This window comes from Macaca nemestrina, chromosome 9 (assembly GCF_043159975.1).
Source record: "Macaca nemestrina isolate mMacNem1 chromosome 9, mMacNem.hap1, whole genome shotgun sequence".
NCBI lineage: Eukaryota > Metazoa > Chordata > Mammalia > Primates > Cercopithecidae > Macaca > Macaca nemestrina.
The window spans coordinates 83,208,748-83,229,238 of record NC_092133.1 but is presented as its reverse complement, the minus strand read 5'-3'; the positions used below and the strand labels follow the sequence as shown (position 1 = coordinate 83,229,238).

At 42.6% G+C, this 20,491-nt stretch overlaps 1 protein-coding gene and 1 non-coding gene across 2 annotated transcripts in view; one reads left to right on the top strand and one right to left on the bottom strand.

Annotated features, from left to right (window-relative positions):
• Positions 1-8,129: 8,129 nt before the first annotated feature.
• Positions 8,130-20,491, bottom strand: part of LOC105495972 (arf-GAP with GTPase, ANK repeat and PH domain-containing protein 5) — a 54,667-nt gene continuing 42,305 nt past the window's right edge. Inside the window, 7 exon segments of the mRNA XM_071069849.1 lie at positions 8,130-10,400; positions 10,673-10,715; positions 18,511-18,717; positions 18,720-18,922; positions 18,925-19,038; positions 19,041-19,498; positions 19,500-20,047. Coding sequence (XP_070925950.1) covers positions 10,704-10,715; positions 18,511-18,717; positions 18,720-18,922; positions 18,925-19,038; positions 19,041-19,498; positions 19,500-20,047 — 1,542 coding nt within the window. The 3' untranslated portion in view covers positions 8,130-10,400; positions 10,673-10,703.
• On the top strand, positions 10,692-10,795 carry LOC112429231 (U6 spliceosomal RNA). Its single transcript, XR_003021399.1, has one exon. It is a non-coding gene; the product is annotated as a U6 spliceosomal RNA (small nuclear RNA).

Genomic DNA, 20,491 nt, shown 5'->3' with positions numbered 1-20,491 from the left:
AAGGCCTCAACCACAATTTGAGTCCAGTTTTCCTAATTTCTTCTTGGGTTCAGATTCTGTCTGCTTGTATTTATGATGAAGTAGCGTAAGCAGATACTGATGAAGAAGGTGGTACTTCTTAGGGCTGTTGTTTTTCTTGTTAATTTTTTATTGAGATAGGGTTTATGTGCTATAAATTCATATTTTTAAAGTATACAATTTGGCATCCTTTATTATATATACTAGCCATCACCACTATAGAATTCTAGAACATTTTCATCACCCTCTTCTTTTTTTGTTTATTTGAGATGGAGTCGCCCTGTTGCCCAGGATGGAGTACAGTGGAGCAATTTCAGTTCACTGTAACCTCCGCCTCCCAAGTTGAAGCAATTCTTGTCCCTCACTCTCCCAAGTAGCTGAGATTACAGGCGTGAGCCACCATGACCAACTAATTTTTGTTTTGTTTTTTTGTTTTGTTTTTTGAGATGGAGTCTCGCTGTGTCACCCAGCTGGAGGGCAATGGTGCGATCTCAGCTCACTGCAACCACCGCCTCTTGGGTTCAAGCAATTCTCCTGCCTCAGCCTCCTGAGTAGCTGGGATTACAGGCATCCACCCCCATGCCCGGCTAATTTTTTTGTATTTTTAGTAGAGATGGGGTTTCACCATGTTGGTCAGGCTGGTCTTGAACTCCTTACCTCCAGCAGTGATCCACTTGCCTCGGCCTCCCAAAGTGCTGGGATTACAGGCGTGAGCCACTGCACCCAGCCACCCCATTGTTAAGTCCAGAGAATTAGGCCCTCCTGCCTAGAGGTTCTGCTGCTACAGTAGTTTGTCTTTGGCTGCCCAAGTCCTGCCTTGAAACACTGAGAAGGTAACTTGGACCAGGCCTGTCTCGGCCTTGTGTGTTTTTGGCCTGGCCCCTTGAGTCAGGATCATCTTCACTGCATTTTCTCTTTCTTTTCAGCAAATTATGCGCACAGCCATGAAGTATAACCTGGGATTGGACCTGAGAACAACTGCCTATGTCAATGCCATTGAGAAAGTCTTCAAAGTGTACAATGAAGCTGGTGTGACCTTCACATAGATGGATTGTGGCTGACTTCCTCACTACCCTCTTCACCTGTAACTTCTGCAGACCTATCACAAGTTTACATGTAACCACAGAAATCCCTTTCTCTCCTGACTCAGTAATAATGGATACCATTCTCAACAAGTCAATCCAAATCAGGGGCTGGATTTGGATTGTGAAGGATTTTGGAAGTGAAGGAGAAAGAAGTTAAGGTTAGGGGATCATGTACAAGCTGAGTGTGAAAGTAGAAATCACCTACACCAGAGAGCCATTTGGGTATTTTTGCCTTTAAATAAAAAGTCTCCTCCATCTGGCTGTGCAGCCTTGCTCTGTGGCTTTTCCCAACACAATCAGTGCTATTGCTGGGGAAGGGACAGGCAAGAGCAGTCAGTTGCTTGCTTATTTCGCTCTGGACGAGTCTGGGACACGCTGTAACTTTAACACATTTAAGAAGTAGGTGTGTGGCCTTTTCAGAAGGTGGCATGGTCTTGAAGTGAGTTCTTAGTATTTTATATGCAAAATAACTGAATTTTGCAGGTTGCAAACAAATATAAAAGCTGTTTCTCTTTATGAATTTTATTATTTTAGAATAAAATAAGTACATGCTGCTGTAATAAAATTGCCTTTAATCACTTAACAAGCCTAACCTTGACTGAAATAGTGAATGCCTACAAAAATTATTAATGGAAAAAACTAATATTTTTTATTATAAAAGTGTCATTTATAGCTTATCAGTCATGTATTGTCCAGCAAACATTAAAAGCCCTGTGGATAATTAAGTTTTCTTCATACCTGCAAAGTGGTGGAGGCCATTTTCGTTAAAACTGTCAGAATTTGCTAAGTATAATTATGACACATAGTCCAAAGAATGCAGTAACCTTTTTATCATGTTACTAATTGTTCTCTTTGGAAGATCTGTGGTTGACTAATTAAACAGTAATTCAAGTAGAGTGTCCCAGAAGAAAACCACTTGGGCTCCCTGTTTGGAGTCTGGCTGGCTCTGAGCTTTGCCAATGGCCCTACTCACCTGACTTTGTGTCCTCTCCTTTTAGAGGTTTTCCATTCTGCACCCAGCGTCGCTAACAGTGGGCTGAAAACAACCTTGGGTGAGTGTTTTGTTTGGGAGTTATTTGGCCAGGGCCTTTTGAGCAGTAGTGTCCCTGTGAAGTGCTAGATACTATATGTGTAAGAATGAGCTTTTTATCTTTTTAACTATAACACCCTTGAGAAATTTCTAACTACTTTTTAACTGCATGGCTTAACCTGGTGATAAAAGCAGTTATTAAAAGTCTATATTTTCTAAAACTTATGTTTCTTCTCTTGTGTTTTTTTTACATGTGGTAGTTTCTCTTTTCCTAAGTTATAATACTGCAATTGGATTTCTGAAATGTTTATAGCGACCACGTATATAACATTTCCTTCCACTTTATTTTGAGCTGCCCAGATTTTATTCTTGAATTCTTTTTTTTTTTTTTTTTCTTTTTCGGAGCTCTACATATTCCGAGAAACTTCCCTAGTAATGAACTATAGAAATGATCTCTTAGTCTTTATTCTCGAATTATTTTGTATTTTATTAAATAATATCTATAGCTGTTCTTGAGGAAGAGGCTCCAATGTTTAAAGCCGATATACTGAAGCAACTTTTAGTGCCATTTTTCACTAAAGGAGATTTTATGTGGAATAATTTAGCCACAGAATGTAACAACTATTGAAGAGAGAATAGTAACTGTAATCAGAACTGAATTCTAGAGTTCATTCCACCAGTTACTAACTGCCAATGTGAAGCCTGACTTTCACTGGTCTTTGTCTGTGTTTCGCAGTTCCGCCTCTGCATGCTCCTGGCATTGGGTCAGTCAGATAAAAGGCCCCCAGTATATGGGCATAGTGAGCCCTTCCCCAGCCTGGTGGTGTCTATCTGTACTCTAGGTGGGCTACTAAAATGTGTAAGGGGAAAAGTGATACAAAAACCAGTTCCAGAATGTTCAAATAATGGTGGGTGGGGCAGCAGATTCAAGTCATGTGAATGTAGGATAAGTCTTAGTGGTGGCCTTTGACTATATATTGGAAGTTGGATATATATTGGATATTGGAAGTACCGTTTTTTTGCCTTGAGGGGGCAATTTTTGTTTTTTGAGAAAGGGTCTTGCTGTGTCACCCAGGCTGGAGTGTGGTGGTGTAATCACAGCTCACTGCATCCTCTACCTCCTGGGCTCAAGTAGTTCTCCTGCCTCAGCCTCCTGAGTAGCTAGGACCACAGGTATGGGCACTACATACACCTGGCTAATTGTTTTTATTTTCTGTAGACATGAGGTCTCCCTGTGTTGCCCAGGCGGGTCTCAAACTCCTGGACTCAAGTGATCCTCCTACCTTGGCCTCCAAAAGTACTGAGATTACAGGCATGAGCCACCATGCCTGGCCAATAGTAATTTTTTAAAGGTTAATGTTGAGGAGTATTGTTGATAGTGTGCTAGTTATATAAAGATGAGAGCACTAATGTCAGTAAATTTGTCTCCTGAAGCTTTTAGTTTTTAAAATTCCAGTCAATTACTCTTTTTACCTTGATATAGAAATTTTATTTTTTCAGATTTATTTACAATTTTTTTTATTTTTTTCTTTTTTTCTTTTTTTTTCTTTTTGTGACAGAGTCTCACTTTGTCGCCCAGGCTGGAGTGCAGTGGCACCATCTCGGCTCACTGCAACCTCCGCCCCCTGGGTTCAAGCAATTCTGCCTCAGCTTCCCAAGCAGCTGGGACTATAGGCGCATGTCACCACGCCCAGTTAATATTCTTGTAGTTTTAGGAGACATCGGGTTTCACCATATTGGCCAGGCCCATCTCGAGCTCCTGACCTCGTGATCCACCAACCTCAGCCTCCCAAAGTGCTGGGACTACAGTTATAAGCCATTGCGCATGACCTATTTACAGTTATTTTAAAAACTCACATGTAATAATCAAGTTACTTCTGAAACAGCCATAGATGACTTATATAGCACCTGAAGAAGACTTAACTGTTGCTTTATGATCCTCTACACCAGAGTGTATTCTAATTACCCTGATTAAGGAGATGAAAAGTAAAGGCATGATTTTTCAGTGCTTTTGGCACATTAACTAGTAGGATTGATAATTACTTTTTAATATATTTTTCCTTTTTTTTTTAAATTTAGGATTCTAGCCAAAGAGCTGATTTACTTTTTTTAAAAAAGCCTGGCATCTTAACTCACAAGCAAGTGAATTCCATATTCTCTAAACATCCCTGGCAGGCTTTCCCAGCCCTGCTGTTCAAAGCATGGCACATGAAGAAAACTACATCTGTGGGTCGGGCGCGGTGGCTCGCGCCTGTAATCCCAGCACTTTGGGAGGTCAAGGCGGGCGGATCACCTGAGGTCAGGAGTTCGAGACCAGACTGACCAACATGGAGAAACCACATCTCTACTGAAAAAAAAATACAAAATTAGCCAGGCATGGTGGCGCATGCCTGTAATCCCAGCTACTCGGGAAGCTGAGGCAGGAGAATTGCTTGAACCCAAGAGGCGGAGGTTGCAGTGAGCTGAGATTGCGCCATTGCACTCCAGCCTGAGCAACGATCAAAACTCCATCTCAAAAAAAGAAAGAGAAAGAAAGAAAGCTACATCTGTGGATATTGTACGAAAGATTTTTTTTTATTATTTTTTAATTTGTAACATAACTTTTATTGACTTGTGTTTGTACTTTTATCAAACATACTTCATTTATGTATTTAAGATGAAATCTCAGTCTGTCACCCAGGCTGGAGTACAGTGGCGCGATCTCAGCTCACTGTAACCTCCGCCTTCCAGGTTCAAGCAATTCTCCTGCCTCAGCCTCCCGTGTAGCTGGGATTACAGGCATGTGCCACCACACCCAGCTAATTTTTATATTAGTAGTAGAGACAGGGTTTCACCATGTTGGCCAGGCTGGTCTCGAACTCCTGAGCTCAACTGATCCACCTGCCTCAGCCTCCCAAAGTGTTGGTATTAAAGGCATGAGCCACCGCACCCAGCCTCAAACATACTTTACGCAATTTTTCACCTCAGCACTATTGACATTTTAGGCTATGTAATTCTTTGCTATGGGGCTCTCTCTGCCTTGTAGGATGTTTAGTAATATCCCTGGCCTCTACATATTAGATGTCAGGAAGATCCCTCAGTTATTAACAAATGTATTCAGATTGCCAAATAACCCCTGCGGAGCAAATTCATCCATTGTTGTGAACTGTGATCCAGAAAGCCAAATAGTGATACAAGGTTTATTGTTCAGAATAGCTCGTCCCCTCCAGTCCAGACACCTGCCTCCCATTTTCCACTCCCCATAGGCAACCACTTTCAGCAGTCTTAAATGTTTCATTTTTAATCTATTTAAAGCCTTTGCTCATTTTTAAATTGGGTTTTGTCCACATTATTGAGTGGTAAGGGTTCTTTATATATTCCACAGCCAGTTGTGGTGGTATAAGCCTATGGTCTCAGCTACTCAGAAGGCTGAGGCAGGAGGATCACTTGAGCCCAGAAGTTCAACACTAGTCTAGACAACATAGCAAGACCCTATCTCTAAATGAATTTTTGAAATATATATGTATTCTAGATAATTGACCTTTATCATGTATATAATTTGCAAATATTTCCTCTCGATCTATTAGTTGTCTTTGCATTTTCTTGGTAGTCTCCTTTTTAATCTTGAGAAAGCATAATTTATTTTTCCTCTGGTTGGTGTGCTTTAGGTTTTATGTAAGAAACCATTGCCTAATCCATGCAGATATATCCTTTTTTTTTTTTTTTTTTTTTTCTTTTGAGACAGTCTCTCTCTGTCATCCAGGCTGGAGTGCACTGGTGTGATGTCACAGCTCATGGCTAACTGCAGTCTCTACTCCTAGGCTCAAGTAATCCTCCCCCTTCAGCCTCCCAAGTAGCTGGGACTATAGCACCAGCTATAGTCAGCCTCACAGGTAGCTGGGAATATAGCACCAGGACTATAGCACATACTACCACAAAGCACAGCTAATTTCTGTATTTTTTGGAGAGACAAGGTCTCGCCATGTTGCGCAGGCCAGTCTTGAACTCCCAGGCTCAAGCATTCACTCACCTTGGCCTCCCAAAGTGCTGGGATTACAGGTGTGAGCCACTGTGCCTGGCCTAGAAAGACTTTTTTAAGAAACAGTGACCAAAAATATCCCACATTTGATGGGAGTTGTGAATCTACACATTCAAGATGCTCAACAAATTCAAAGCAGGATAAACTCAGAGATCCACACTGAGACACATTATAATCAAATTGTAGAAAGTTAAAGACAGAAAAGCAGCAAGAGATAAGTAATTCATCCTGTACAAGGGATCTTCAGTAAGATTAACAGTTGCTTATCAGAAATCACGGAGTACAGAAGGCAGTAGGATACTTCTTCCCCTCTCTCCCACCGATAGATGATATATTAAAAATACTGACAGGAAAAAATCAACCAAGAATCCTGTATCTGGCAAAAAATAACCTCTAAAAATGAAGGAAACATTAAGACATTCCCAAAAAAGTCAAGGGAGTTTATCACTAGTAAACTTGTGTTATAAAGAATGCTAAAGTCTCCCCATATTACTTTCAGGAAAGAAAAAAAATAGAATGCAAAAGTGGAGCTGGGGTCAGGAACGGTGGCTCACGCCTGTAATCCCAGCACTTTGGGAGGCCAAGGCAGGCGGACCACCTGAGGTCAGGAGTTCGAGATCAGCCTGGCCAACATGGTGAAACCCCATTTCTAATAAAAATACAAAAAAAATTAGCTGGGCATGGTGGCATGCACATGTAGTCCCAGCTGACTGAGGCGAAGACAGAATTGCTTGAGCCTGGGAGGCGGAGATGGCACCACTGCACTCCAGCCTGGGCGACAGAGCAAGACTACATCTCAAGAAAAAAAAAGGTGGGGAGGGATTGGGGGAGTCCAGCATAGCGGCTCACGCCTGTAATTTCAGCACCTTGGGAGGCTGAAGTGGAATCACGTGAGGCCAGGAGTCCACAACCAGCCTGGGTGACATAAGGAGACCCCATCTCTACAAAATAAAAATAACCAGGCAGGGTGGCTCAGGCCTGTGGTCCTAGCTACTCAGGAGGCTGAGACAGAAGGATTGCTTGCAGCCAGCAGCTGACTAGCCCAGACAACCAGTAAGACCCCATCTCTACAAAACATAAATTTAAAACATTAGCTGGGCATGGTGGTGTGCATCTGTAGTAGTAAAGGCTCGCTTGAGACCAGAAGTTGGAGATTACAGTGAGCTATGATGACACCACTGCACTCCAGCCTGTTTGACAGAGCAAGAACCTGTCACTAAAAAAAATAATAAATGAATAAAAATATAAGAATGCTTGGCTGGGCACAGTGGCTCATACCTGTAATCCCAGCACTTTGGGCAAATCACCTGAGGTCAAGAGTTTGAGACCAGCCTGGCCAATATGGTGAAACCCCATCTCTACTAAAAATACAAAAATTAGCCATGTATGATCGCACGGGCTTGTAATCCCAACTACTTAGAAGGCTCAGGCAGGAGAATCACTTGAACCCAGGAGGCAGAGGTTACAGTGAGCGGAGATGGTACCACTGCACTCCAGCCTGGACAACAGAGCAAGACTCAGGCTCAAAAAAAAAAAAAAAAGCTAAAGCGAGTCCTTCAGGCTAAAATGAAAGGATGCAAGATGTAACTCAGAACTATATGAAGAAATAAAGATCACTGGTGAAGGCAACTATATAGCTAAATATAAAAACTAGTATGGTTGTATTTTGGGTATATTATTCCTTTCTCCTTTATGATTTAAAAACCATGCATAAAATAATATGCATCTATGTTAATAGGCACTAATTATTTAAAGACATATTTTGTAACAATACAGGTAGGGGACAGAGAAAGGAGCAGAGTTAATGTATGCTGTTGAAGCTAAGTTGGTATCAGTCTGAACTGGACTTCGAACTCAGCATGTTAAATGAAATCTTCATAGTACCCACTAAAAAAAACTTTTAAAATATACAGAAAAGGATTTAAGAAAGGTTCAAACTATTACAGGATAAATCATTAACCAAGCACAAAAGAAGGTATTGAGGAGCAAAACACTTTATGTAGAAACTGAACAGCGTGATGACATAAGTAAGCTCGTTGGTGTGTGGGTTTTTCTGTTTTTCTTTTTTGGGGTTTGTTTGCGACGGAATCTTGCTCTGTCACTCAGGCTGGAGCGCAGTGTTTCATTCTCAGCTCACTGCAGCCTTTGCCTCCCAGGTTCAAGTGATTCTCAGCCTCCTGAGTAGCTGGGATTGCAGGCGCCCGCCACCACAGCCAGGCAGTTTTTTGCATTTTTAGTGGAGACGGGATTTCACAACATTGGCCAGGCTAGTCTCGGGTTCCTGACCTCAAGTGGTCCACCCACCTCGGCCTCCCAAAGTGCTGGGTACACTCACCGCATGAGCCACTGCGCCCAGCCTATTTTGGGTTTTTTTGAGACAGGGTCTGGCTCTGTTGCCCAGGCTGGAGAGCCGTGGCACAATCAGCTCACTACAACCTTGACCTCCGCAGGCTCAGCTGATCCACCCACCTCAGCCTCCTGAGTAGCTGGAACCACAGGTGTGCACCACCAAACCCAGGTGATTTTTCTATTTTTTGTAGAGACAGGAGTCTTGCTATGTTGCCCAGGCTGGTCTCAAACTCCTGGCCTCAAGCAGTCTGCCCAGCTCAGCATCCCAAAGTGATAGGATTACAGGCGTGAGTCCAACCATAAGCAAGTTTTTGTTTTTTGTTTTTGAGCCGGTCTCACTCTGTCCCCAGGCTGAAGAGCAGTGGTGTGATCATGGCTCACTGCAGCCTCATCTCCAGGCAGGAGCCACCGTGCCCGGTCAAGTAACTTTTTGTTTCAGTAATCACTTTAAATGTAAATAATCTCACCAATAGAAAGATCGGCAGAACTGATTTTTTTTAATGATATAATACATGATCCAAATATGCAACTTACAAAATACTCACTGTAGACCCAAAGACACAAATTGGTTGAAAGTGAAAAGATGGAAAGAGATAATCCACGCAAATAGTGACCAAAAGAGAGCTGGGGTGGCTATACTAATACCAGACAAAATAGATTTTAAGCCAAAAAATGTTACAGAAAAACATTTTATGTTGGTAAGAGAGTCAAATCATGAGAAAATTAACAATTATAAACACATGAACCAAAAAAAAGGGGGGCTCCAAAATGCACAAAGCAAACTAATAAAATTGAAGGAAGAAATAGTTTTACAATAATGGAGACTTCAATACAGGCTGGAGTGCGGTGGCTCTATCACAGCTCACTGCAGCCTCTGCCTCCCAGACTCAAGTGATTCTCCAACCTCAGCTTACCCAGTAGCTGGAACTATAGGCACACACCACCACACGCGACCAATTTGTGTATTTTTTGTGGAGATGGGGTTTCGTCATGTTGCCCAGGCTGGTCTCAAATGCCCAAGTTCAAGCAATTCTCCCACCTCAGAATCCCGAAGTGCTGGGATTACAGGCCTGACTTACTGCGCCCAGCCAATACCCCACCTTCAATAAATATAACATCTAGACAAAATCAGTAAGGAACTAGAGGAATTGAACAACACACTAAACCAACTAGACCTAACAGACATATAGAAAGCTCTCCATCTAACAAGAGCAGAATATATATTCTCAAGTGCATATGGAACATTCCCCATGATATATCATATGTTAGGCCACAAAACAATTCTCAATATATTTTAAAAGGTCAAAATTATACAAAGGGCCAGGTGTGGTGGCTCACAGCTGTAATCCCAGCACTTTGTGAGGCATAACGGCAGATCACTTGAGCCCATGAGTTCAAGACCAGCCCTGGCAACATGGTGAAACCCTGTCTCTACCAAAAAAAAATTTAAGAATTAGCCGGCTATAGTGGTGGTGAATGCCTGTAGCCCCAGCTACTCAGGAGGCTGAGGCAGGAGGATGGCATGAGCCTGGAAGGCAGAGGCTGTAGTGACCTGAGATCATACCACTACACCCCAGCCTGCAGGACAGAGTGGGGCCTGTCTCAGAAAAACAAAACAGGACAGGCTTGGTGGCTCACGCCTGTAATCCCAGCACTTTGGGAGGCCAAGGCAGGTGGATGACCTGCGGTCAGGAGTTCAAGATCAGCCTGGCCAACATGGTGAAACCCCATCTCTACTAAAAAATACAAAAAATTGGCTGGGCGTGGTGGCAAGTGCCTGTAATCCCAGCTACTTGGGAAGCTGAGTCAGGAGGATCGCTTGAATCCGGGAAGCAGACGTTGCAGTGAGCCGAGATCACGCCACGGTACTCCACCTTGAGCAACAGAGCAAGACTCTTGTCTAAAAAACAAAAAAAAACAAAACAAAACAAAATCATACAAAGTGTCTTTTCCTACAAAAGTATAATGAAGCTAGAAGTCAATAACAGGAAAACCTGGAGAATTTGCAAATAAGTGAAAGTTAAACAACATTCTTAAACGACCAGTGGCTCAAAGAAATGACTAGAGAAATTGAAATACTTTCAGATGAATTAAAATAAAATGCAAGATACCAAAATTTATGAGATGGTGTGACAGGGGTACTCAGTGAAATTTATAGCTTTAAATACTTACATTAAAAAAGAACGATCTCATGCTCACTTCGTCAGCACATATACTAAAATTGGAAAAATACAGAGATTAGCCTGGCCCCTGTGCAAGGATGACATGCAAATTTGTGAAGTATTTTATATTTGTTTTATTAAAAAAAAAAAAAAAAAGGCCAGGCACGGTAGCTCATGCCTGTAACCCCAGCACTTTGGGAGGCTGAGGTGGGCAGATCACGAGGTCAGGAGATCAAGACCATCCTGGTCAACATGGTGAAATCCCGTCTCTACTAAAATACAAAAAATTAGCTGGGCGTGGTGGCACACACCTGTAATCCCAGGTGGGCTGAGATCGCACCACTGCACTCAAGCCTGGTGACAGACTGTCTCAAAAAAAAAAGAAAAGAAAAGAAAAGAAAAGAAAAGAAAAGAAAAGAAAAGAAAAGAAAAAAAGAACGATCTCAAATTAACAACCTAACTTTACACCTAAGGGGTGTTTAATCCTTTGGTTTCCCTGGCCACATTGGAACACATTGAAAGAAGAACTGTCTTGGGCCACATACAAAATACATTAACCCTAACAATAAATGATGAACTAAAAAAAAAAAAAAAAAATTCCCAAGAAAATCTCATAATGTTTTCAGTTATTTGCAAAGTTTATGAATTTGTGTTGGGCTGCATTCAAAGCTGTCCTGAGCTTCGTGCAGGACAAGCTTGACCTAAGGTGTAAAAGAAGAGCCAACTAAACCTACAGCCAGCTTCTAAAGGAAGGAAACACTAGAGATTAGAGCAGAAGAAATAGAGAATAAAGGAAAAAGAATTGTCAAAAAGTTGGTTCATGGAAACAAAAAGCAACAAATTTGATGAGCCTTTAGTATGACTCAGAAAAAAAAAAGAGAATAGCAAATAACTAAACTCAGAAAGAAAATGGAGACATTATTACCGACCTTACAGAAATTTTAAAGATTTTTAAGACAATACTATGAAAAATTGTATTCCAACATATTAGACATCTAGATAAAATGTACAGATTCCTAGAAATACACAAATTACCAAATATGACTTAAGAAGAAATAGAAAATCTCAATAGACCTGTAACAAGTACATAGATTAATCAGTAATCAAAAATCTCCCAACACATACAGACAGAAAGTAGAACAATGAATACCAGGGGCTGGGGGCAAAGAATGGGCAGTTACTGTTTAGTGGGTACAGAGTTTCAGTATGGAATAATGAAAATGTTCTAGAGATGGATAGTGGTGATGGTTGTACAACAATATGAATATACTTAATGGTACTGAAATGTACACTTAAAAATGGTTAAAATTATAAATTTTATGTTATGTATATTTTACCACAATAAAAATGAAAAACAAAAAAACAAAAAGTCCAGGCCCTGGGGCTTCACTGATGAATTCTAACAAACACTTAAAGGAGAATTAACACTAATCCTTCACAAACCGTTCCAAAAAAATAGAAGATGAGAGAATACTTCTAATACTTTCTATGAGGCCAGTATTACCCTGATACCAAAACCAAAGATGCCTGCAAACAAAGTAAACTATAAACCTGGGGTCCAGGCACGGTGGCTCACACCTATAATCCCAGCACTTTGGGAGGCCGAAGGTGGGATGATCACGAGGTCAGGAGTTCGAGACCAGCCTGGCCAACTTGGTGAAACACCGTCTCTACTAAAAATACAAAAATTAGCCAGGTGTCATGGCGGGCGCCTATAATCCCAGCTACTAGGGAGACTGAGGCAGGAGAATCACTTGAACCTGGGAGGCGGAGGTTGCAGTGAACCAAGATCATGCCATTGCGCTACAGCCTAAGCGACAAGAGCTAAACTCCGTCTCAAAAAAAAAGAAAAAGAAAACTACACACCAATATCCTTTATGAATATAGACACAAAAATGCTGAATTAAATACTAGCAAACCAAAGCCAGCAGCTCACTAAAAGTGCTACACACCATGACCAGGTGGGACTAATCCTAGGAATGCAAGAGGAGTTCAACCTAAGAGATCAATCGATGTAATGCACCACATTAGTGAAACAAAGGGGGAAAACATATTATCATCTCAATAGATGCAGAGAAAGAAGTTGACAAAATTGAACACCCTTTCATAATAAAAACATTCAGCTAGGAATAGAAGGAATTTCTCAAAAAGAACAAAGAGCATTTATGAAAAAAATCCATAGCTAACATATTCATTGGTGAAAAATGGAAAGCGTTCCCCTTAAGCACAGGAACAAAACAAAGATTCTCACTTTCACCACTACTACTCAACATTGTACTGGAAGTCTCAGCCAAGAAAATTGGACAAGAAAAAGATATAAAAGCATCTAAATTGGAAAGGAAGAAGTGAAACTCTATTGTCAGATGACATGATTCTATATTCAGAAAATTCCATAGAATACACACACACACATATACACAAACATGAACCTACTAGCCAGGCATGGTGGCTCACACCTGCAATCCCAACATTTTGGGATGTTAACGCAGGCAGGTTGCTTGAGCCCAGGAGTTCAAGACCAGCCTGGGCAACATGGCAAAGCCCCATCTCTCAAAAAGTACAAAAACTAGCAAGGTGTGGTGGCTCACGCCTGTAGTCCCAGCTACTCAGAAGGCTGAGGTAGGAAGATCACTTGAGCCAGGAGGTGGAGGTTATGGTGAGCCAAAGATTGCACCACTGTACTCCAGCCTGGTTGACAGAGCCAGACTCTATCTCAAAAACAAACAAACAAATAAATAAACCTACTAGAGCTAATTTTAATTCAGCAAAATTGCAGGGTACAAAATCAACACACAAAAATCAGTTATGGAAATATACATGTTAAGATGGCCAACTAGATGCAGCCAGGTGCAACAGCTGCCACCGAGGGACTGATTTGACTGGTGCAGTCCTAACGGATCTTCAGAGGGAAGGCACTGAGAGTGGATGGAGGGAAGACACAGAAGCTAGGCTAAAGGGGGAGGAAGCTGGGAGGCCTGCATGGGGCTACTGCACCCAGGAACTCATTCCTAGCCCCCAATGATCTGGGGTAAAGGGTGAGTTGAACTGGCAAGGAGCAACGCTTCTTATGACCAGCCTCTGGAATCCTGGCAGGAGATCCTTTGACCACCATGGACACTGGAGTCGTAACGGAGATACGCTTAGAGAAGTGGCCAGGGCAGTAGCCAGGTGATGAACCCAGAGGGTTTGCAGCGGGAGCAGCTGTAGTGGAGCACAGCCAGGGACGGCCACCCCTCTAGACTCAACTTGCTCCCACAGGAGACTTTCGCCCTAGGGGAACCGTTGGGCCTGAACTTCGCAGGGCAGTCTTAGTCATCAGGCAGGGCTGGTACTACCTGAGCACTCCTTAGTTTGCTGGCCTCTCTCAGGGCCCACCCTGGCCATGCCTGATTGCAGGGAAGCCTTGAGCGCCCTAGGGGCCTACATCATAGCTCCAGTGCTGGTGGACCATGCCTGACATGCGAAGGGCTCCCCCGGGGCAGCCCCAGGGCCACACACCAGCCCTCACACTCCTTCCACATTGCATCTTCCCCCAGGCCCACGGAAACACCCCACATGGCTTTGCCAGCACATGTGTGCACGGGCAGGTTTTGCTTATCTTGTCCTGCCAGCCTGCGTGTATGTGTACACCCTGCCCTGAAACTGAGACACAGAGCCAACCAGCCCCAACCCCGCCCCTGCCAGTGCCCCACCCATTTGCCAGCACTACCCCAAGTGAAACTAGGCATAGAGAACAGCAGACTCTCCCCAATGCTGATGCTCCCCAGCACCCTGCTCCCATGTCAACACCACTACCACTGCAACCACACGTAGTCACCAGCAGGGGCCCCCACCATGCAAGCTGTGTTCCCTTTGCCACTGTGGTAAATGCTGGCACAGAGGCAGGCACACCAGCACCCACTAGCACCCTACTGCAGCCGTGCTGCTGCTGCCACTGCTGCTGGCACATGCAAACGAGGATGGATTCCACTGTCTCTGCACTACTAAATGCCTTGGCTGACATCACCCATTAGTGTGTAGTGACCAGCAGTCTAATGAGAGCATCTTGGCTCACCCAGTGCAGTGGATTCTTAACCTCAAGAAGACAGAACAAAGTTGGGGCTCAACACAAGTCCTCCAGAGTTTAAGCATGCAGTCCAGGAGCTGGGAACTAAGTGTTGGCTCTCTAAAATCTTCCAGAAATGAAGCCAGTTGACTGAATCCACCTTACATAACAGTGAAACCCTCAAGGTCATCAAATAGGATAAAAGGAAAAAAAATCCATCCAAAGGTCAGCAACTTCAAAGAATGAAGGAACATAACCCTGCAAAGACAAAAAAGAACCAGTGCAAGAACTCTCACAACCCAAAAAAACCAGAGTGCCTTCTTTCCTCCAAACAGCTGTACCACTTCTCCAGCAAAGGGTCTGAACCAGGCTGAGATGACTGAAATTACAGAAATAGAATTCAGAATATGGATAGGAATGAAGATGATCAAGATGCAAGAGTATGTTGAAAGCCAATCTAAGGAAGCTAAGAATCATGATAAAACAATGCAGGAGCCAACAGACAAAATAGTCAGTACAGAAAAGAATGTTGTAACCAACTTGATAGAGCTAAAAAAACACACTACAAGAATTTCATTAATAGCAGAATAGACCAAGTGGGAAAGTATCTCAGGGGTTGAAGACTGGCTTTCTGAAAGAAGACAGGCAGACAAAAATGAAGAAAATAAAATACAAAGGAAGGAACAAAACCTCTGAGAAATATGGGATTATGTAAAGAGACCAGATCTATGACTCATTGGTGTCCCTGAAAGAGATGAAGAGAGTATAAGCAATGTGGGAAATATATTCCAGGATATCATTTATGAGAACTTCCCTGACCTAGCTAGAGAGACTGACATTCAAATTCAGGAAATGCAGAGAACGCTAGTAAGATATTTCACAAGAAGATCATCCCCAAAACACATACTCATTAGATTCTCCAAACTCAAAATGAAAAAAAAAAAAAAATGCTAAAGACAGCTAGAGAGGTCACCTACAAAAGGAACCCCATCAGGCTAACCGTGGACCTCTCAGTAGAATGCCTACAAGCCAGGAGAGATTGGTGGTCTATCTTCAACATTCTTAATAAAAAGAAATTCCAACCAAGAATTTCATATCCAGCCAAATTAAGCTCCATAAGTGAATGAGGAATAAGATCCTTTTCAGACAAGCAAATGCTGAGAGAATTTGTTATAACAAGACCTGCCTTACAAAAGCTCCTGAAGGAAGCACCAAATGTGAAAGGGAAAGACCATACCAGCCACTGCAAAAACATACTGAAGTATGCAGACCCATGATACTATAAAGCAACCACACAAAGAAGACTACATAATAACCAGCTAACATCATGACAAGATCAAATCCACACATATCAATACTAACCTTGAATGTAAATGGGCTAAATGCCCCAATTAAAAGGTACACCATGGCAATCTGGATAAAGATTTAAGACTCATTGGTATGGTGTCTTCAAGAGACTCATCTCACATGCAATGACACCCATAGGATCAAAATAAAGAGATGGAGAAAAATCTACTAAGCAAATGGAAAACAGAAAAAAATCAGGGGTTGCAATCTAAATTTCAGACAAAACAAACTTTACAAACCAACAAAGATCAAAAAACACAAAGAACAGCATTACATAATGGTAAAGTGTTCAATTGAACAAGAAAACTTAACGACTCTAAATATTAATATTTATGCATCCAAAACGGGAGCACCCAGATTCATAAAACAAGTTCTTACAGACCCTCAAAGAGACTTCGACTCCCACAAAATAGTAGTGGGAGATTTTAACATCTCACTGACAGTATTAGATAGATCACTGGGGCAGAAAATTAACAATGATATTCAGGACTTGAACTCAGCACTGGATCAAATGAACTTGACAGACATCTACAGAACTCTTTTCACTAAAATAACAGAATATACATTTTCATCACCACATAGCACGTACTCCAAAATCAGTCACAGAATAATACAGGAAATACTCCTCAGAAAATGCAAAAGAAGTGAAATCATAATGACCAATCTCTCAGCCCATAGTGCAATCAAATTAGAAATCGAGACCAAGAAATTCACTCAAAATCATATAATTACATGGAAATCGAATAACCTGCTCCTAAATGACTTTTGGATAAATAATGAACTTAAGGTCAAAATTAAGAAGTTCTTTGAAACTCATGAGAAAAAAGATACAACATACCAGAATCTCTGGGACACAATCAAGGTGGTGTCAAGATGGAAATTGACAGCACTAAATACCCACATCAAAAAGTTAGAAATATCTCAATGTAACAACCTAACATCACAACTAAAATAACAAAGGAACCAAGAGAAAACCAGCCCCAAAGCCAGCAGAAGACAATAAATAACCAAAATCAGAGCTGAACTGAAGGAAATTAAAACACAAAAGTATTCAAAAGATCAATGAATCCAGGAGTTGGCTTTTTGAAAAAAATCAATAAAATAGAAAGACTGCTAGCTAGACCAATAAGAGAGAAAATCCATATAAACACAATCAGAAACAATGGAGGAGAAATATTTCTCCAAAGAAATACAAATAACCATCGGAGAATATTATGACTACCTCTATGCACACACAAGAAAATCTAAAAGAAATGGATAAATTCCTGAACACATACACCCTCCCAAAACTGAGCCAGGAAAAAACTGAATCCCTGAACAGACCAATAGTGAATGAGTTCTGAAACTGAATCAGTAACAAATAGGCTACCAAAAAAAAAAAGCCCAAGACCAGACAGATTTACAGCTGAATTCTACCAGAAGTACAAAGAAGAGCTAGTACCATTCCTGCTGAAACTATTCCAAAAAATTGAGGAGGAGGGACTCTTTCTCCTTCAAAACTCACTCTGTGAGGCCAGCATCATCCTGATACCAAAACCTGGCAGAGATACAACAAAAAAAGGAAACTTCTGGCAAATATCCTCGATGAACATCAATGCAAAAATTCTCAACAAAACTCAGCAAACTGAATCCAGCAGCACATCAAAAAGTTTGTCCATCACAGTTAAGTAGGCTTTATCCTTGGGATGCAAGGTTGGTTCAACATACACAAATCAATGAATGTGATCTGTCACATAACGAGAACTAAAGACAAAAACCACATGATTATCTCAATAGATGCAGAAAAGGCTTCTGATAAAAATCAACATCCAACCATGCGCAGTGGCTCAAGCCTGTAATCCCAGCACTTTGGGAGGCCGAGGCGGGTGGATCACAAGGTCAGGAGATCAAGACCATCCTGGCTAACATGGTAAAACCCCATCTCTACTAAAAATACAAAAAACTAGCCAGGCATGGTGGTAGGCGCCTGTAGTCCTAGCTACTTGGGAGGCTGAGGCAGGAGAATGGCGTGAAACCAAGAGGCAGACCTTGCAGTGAGCCGAGATCATGCCACTGCGCTCCAGCCTGGGTGACAGAGCGAGACACCATCTAAAAAAAAAAAAAAAGAGAGAGGTGCCATGTGTACAAAAATCAATGCACAGTTATGAACTTTTTTTGAAATATATTTTGACACATCTTATCTAAATACAAAATACAGAAGCCTGTGTTACTCAGGCATGTGGCCCAGGAGGGCCTGAGACTAACACACACACTAAGCAAAAGAACATAAAATTTATCTTACAGTGGGAAAAACCAACATTTTGTGTATTTACTTATTTTACAAAATGTACTCAAAATGCTATTATTAGCTGAATTTGTGATTTCATTTGAATTTCCGAGTTATTCTTATTTATTTTTCCCATTTTGTTTTTGCACCAAGGAGACTGCAGTCAAATAAAATTAAACAGATACTACACGCGCTCGTCGGGGCAGCAGTACTGCAGCAGTAGGTTGATGGACTCCTGGCTGGAGGCCTGCCGGGCGTAGGCCAGCGCTGTGTTCCCGTGGGCATCTCCAGCCATGACATCCACCCCGTACCAGATCAGGAGGTGCACCAGGACCACATTCCCCTTGCGGCAGGCCAGATGGAGCGCCTTGCAGCTGTCTCCCTCCCCACAGGTCTCAAGTTCACCTCCTCCCGGGAGCCATGTGCCAGCAGCAGGAGGGCTGGCCGCAGGTCCTCATCAGCGGTGGCCTGCAGCAGGTGCTGGCCCAGGGACAGCTCCGTGGAGGGTAATGGAGCCAGGAAGAGCTTCTGTTCATATTTGGCACGGATCCACCATTCCTTCTCTTCCCTTGTGGAATCTACTGAGGGTTTCGTCCGCCCCGGCTGCTCTCTTGCCAGATGCTGTTGGCTAGCTCATTGCCAATAGATGACAAAACCTGCATGAGCTCGACTGGCCAGTCATCCAAGTCCAGAGATCGGACTCGGGAAAGGTGGGTGCAAGATTACGGTGGATCCCTGAGCATTCAATACACATGAGGACTCCCAAGTTCAAACTGGCCCAGTTAGGATTCTGGGTCTCACAGTCCACACAGTGGGAGTTCCCACACATGTTTCAGATGGACTGCAGGGCCATGGCCTCGCTCTGGCTCATCAGCCGGAACTTGCTTTTGCTGCTCTCGCATGACTGCAGGCTGGCCAGGATCTGACTCTCAATGGCTTGGACCCAGGCATCCCGCTCCTCATACGTTGTGGCTTCAAAGTGCCACGTTTGGCCAGTGAGGGACACAATGATAAACTTTTCTTCTTGTTCTTCAGCAGTGCTGGACAGGCCATCGTCTTTCAACCTGTTGGTGCTTTTCTTCCTTCGATGTTTCTTTTTGTTGGCATGAGGAGAGTGGGGCGGATTGAGCTTGGGGCTGGTGGTGCTGGAGATATTGGGGCTGGAGCATATGGAGTCTGGTGTCTGAATTGGCTGAGGTACTTAGACTGTTCATGTCCTTGAATAGGCCATTGCTTTTAGAGCTGGAGATAGGTGCGCAGGCCAATGTGGCTAGGGGTAGCCTCTTTCCTGGGACTTTGATGGTAGATGTCCAAAGGTCAATCTCTTTTTTATGAATGTTCTTCAGGTAATCACCTAAGCTTGAATAATAGGTGAGCACGCCATTGTCACAGAGGGTGACATATTTCTTTTTCCATTTCTTCAGCCATTTCCCACTTAGCTTTAAGAGCATGCCCTGTTTAATGGGGATGGCTCTGCCGCTCCCGATGGTGTCAGCATGACTGTCCGGGGCTTTCTTCTCTTTGTCTGGGTGACTCCCTTTCTCAGATGTGAACAGCTTGGACCAGCGCTTGGACTGCTTGCAAACGGGCATGGGTGTGTTGGCAGTGGGAGGAACATTGATCTGAAGGTCCTCCTGGCTGGTGCTGGGAGTCGATGGAATGGAGGAGGAATAGTTACTAAAACTCCCACCTCCATATCTTGTCTGGGTAATGTGTATGGTGGAAACCTGTGTGGAACAGAAGGAGGAATGGCTTCGAAAATTGGGTAGTGACTTGCAGGGTCCTATGACAGCTCACAGTTACCTTTTAAAAAGATACATTTTCTGGGCCAGGCTTGGTGGCTCACACCTGTAATCCCAGCACTTAGGGAGGCCAAGGTGGGTGGATCACGAGGTCAGGAGTTCAAGACCATCCTGGCCAACATGGTGAAACCTTGTCTTTACTGAGAAAGAAACAAAGAGAAAGAAGAAAAGAAAGAAAGAAAGAAAGAAAGAAAGAAAGAAAGAAAGAAAGAAAGAAAGAAAGAAAGAAAGAAAGAAAGAAAGAAAGAAAGAAAGAAAGAAAGAAAGAAAGAAAGGAAAGAAAGGAAAGAAAGGAAAGAAAGGAAAGAAAGGAAAGAAAGGAAAGAAAGGAAAGAAAGGAAAGAAAGGAAAGAAAGGAAAGAAAGGAAA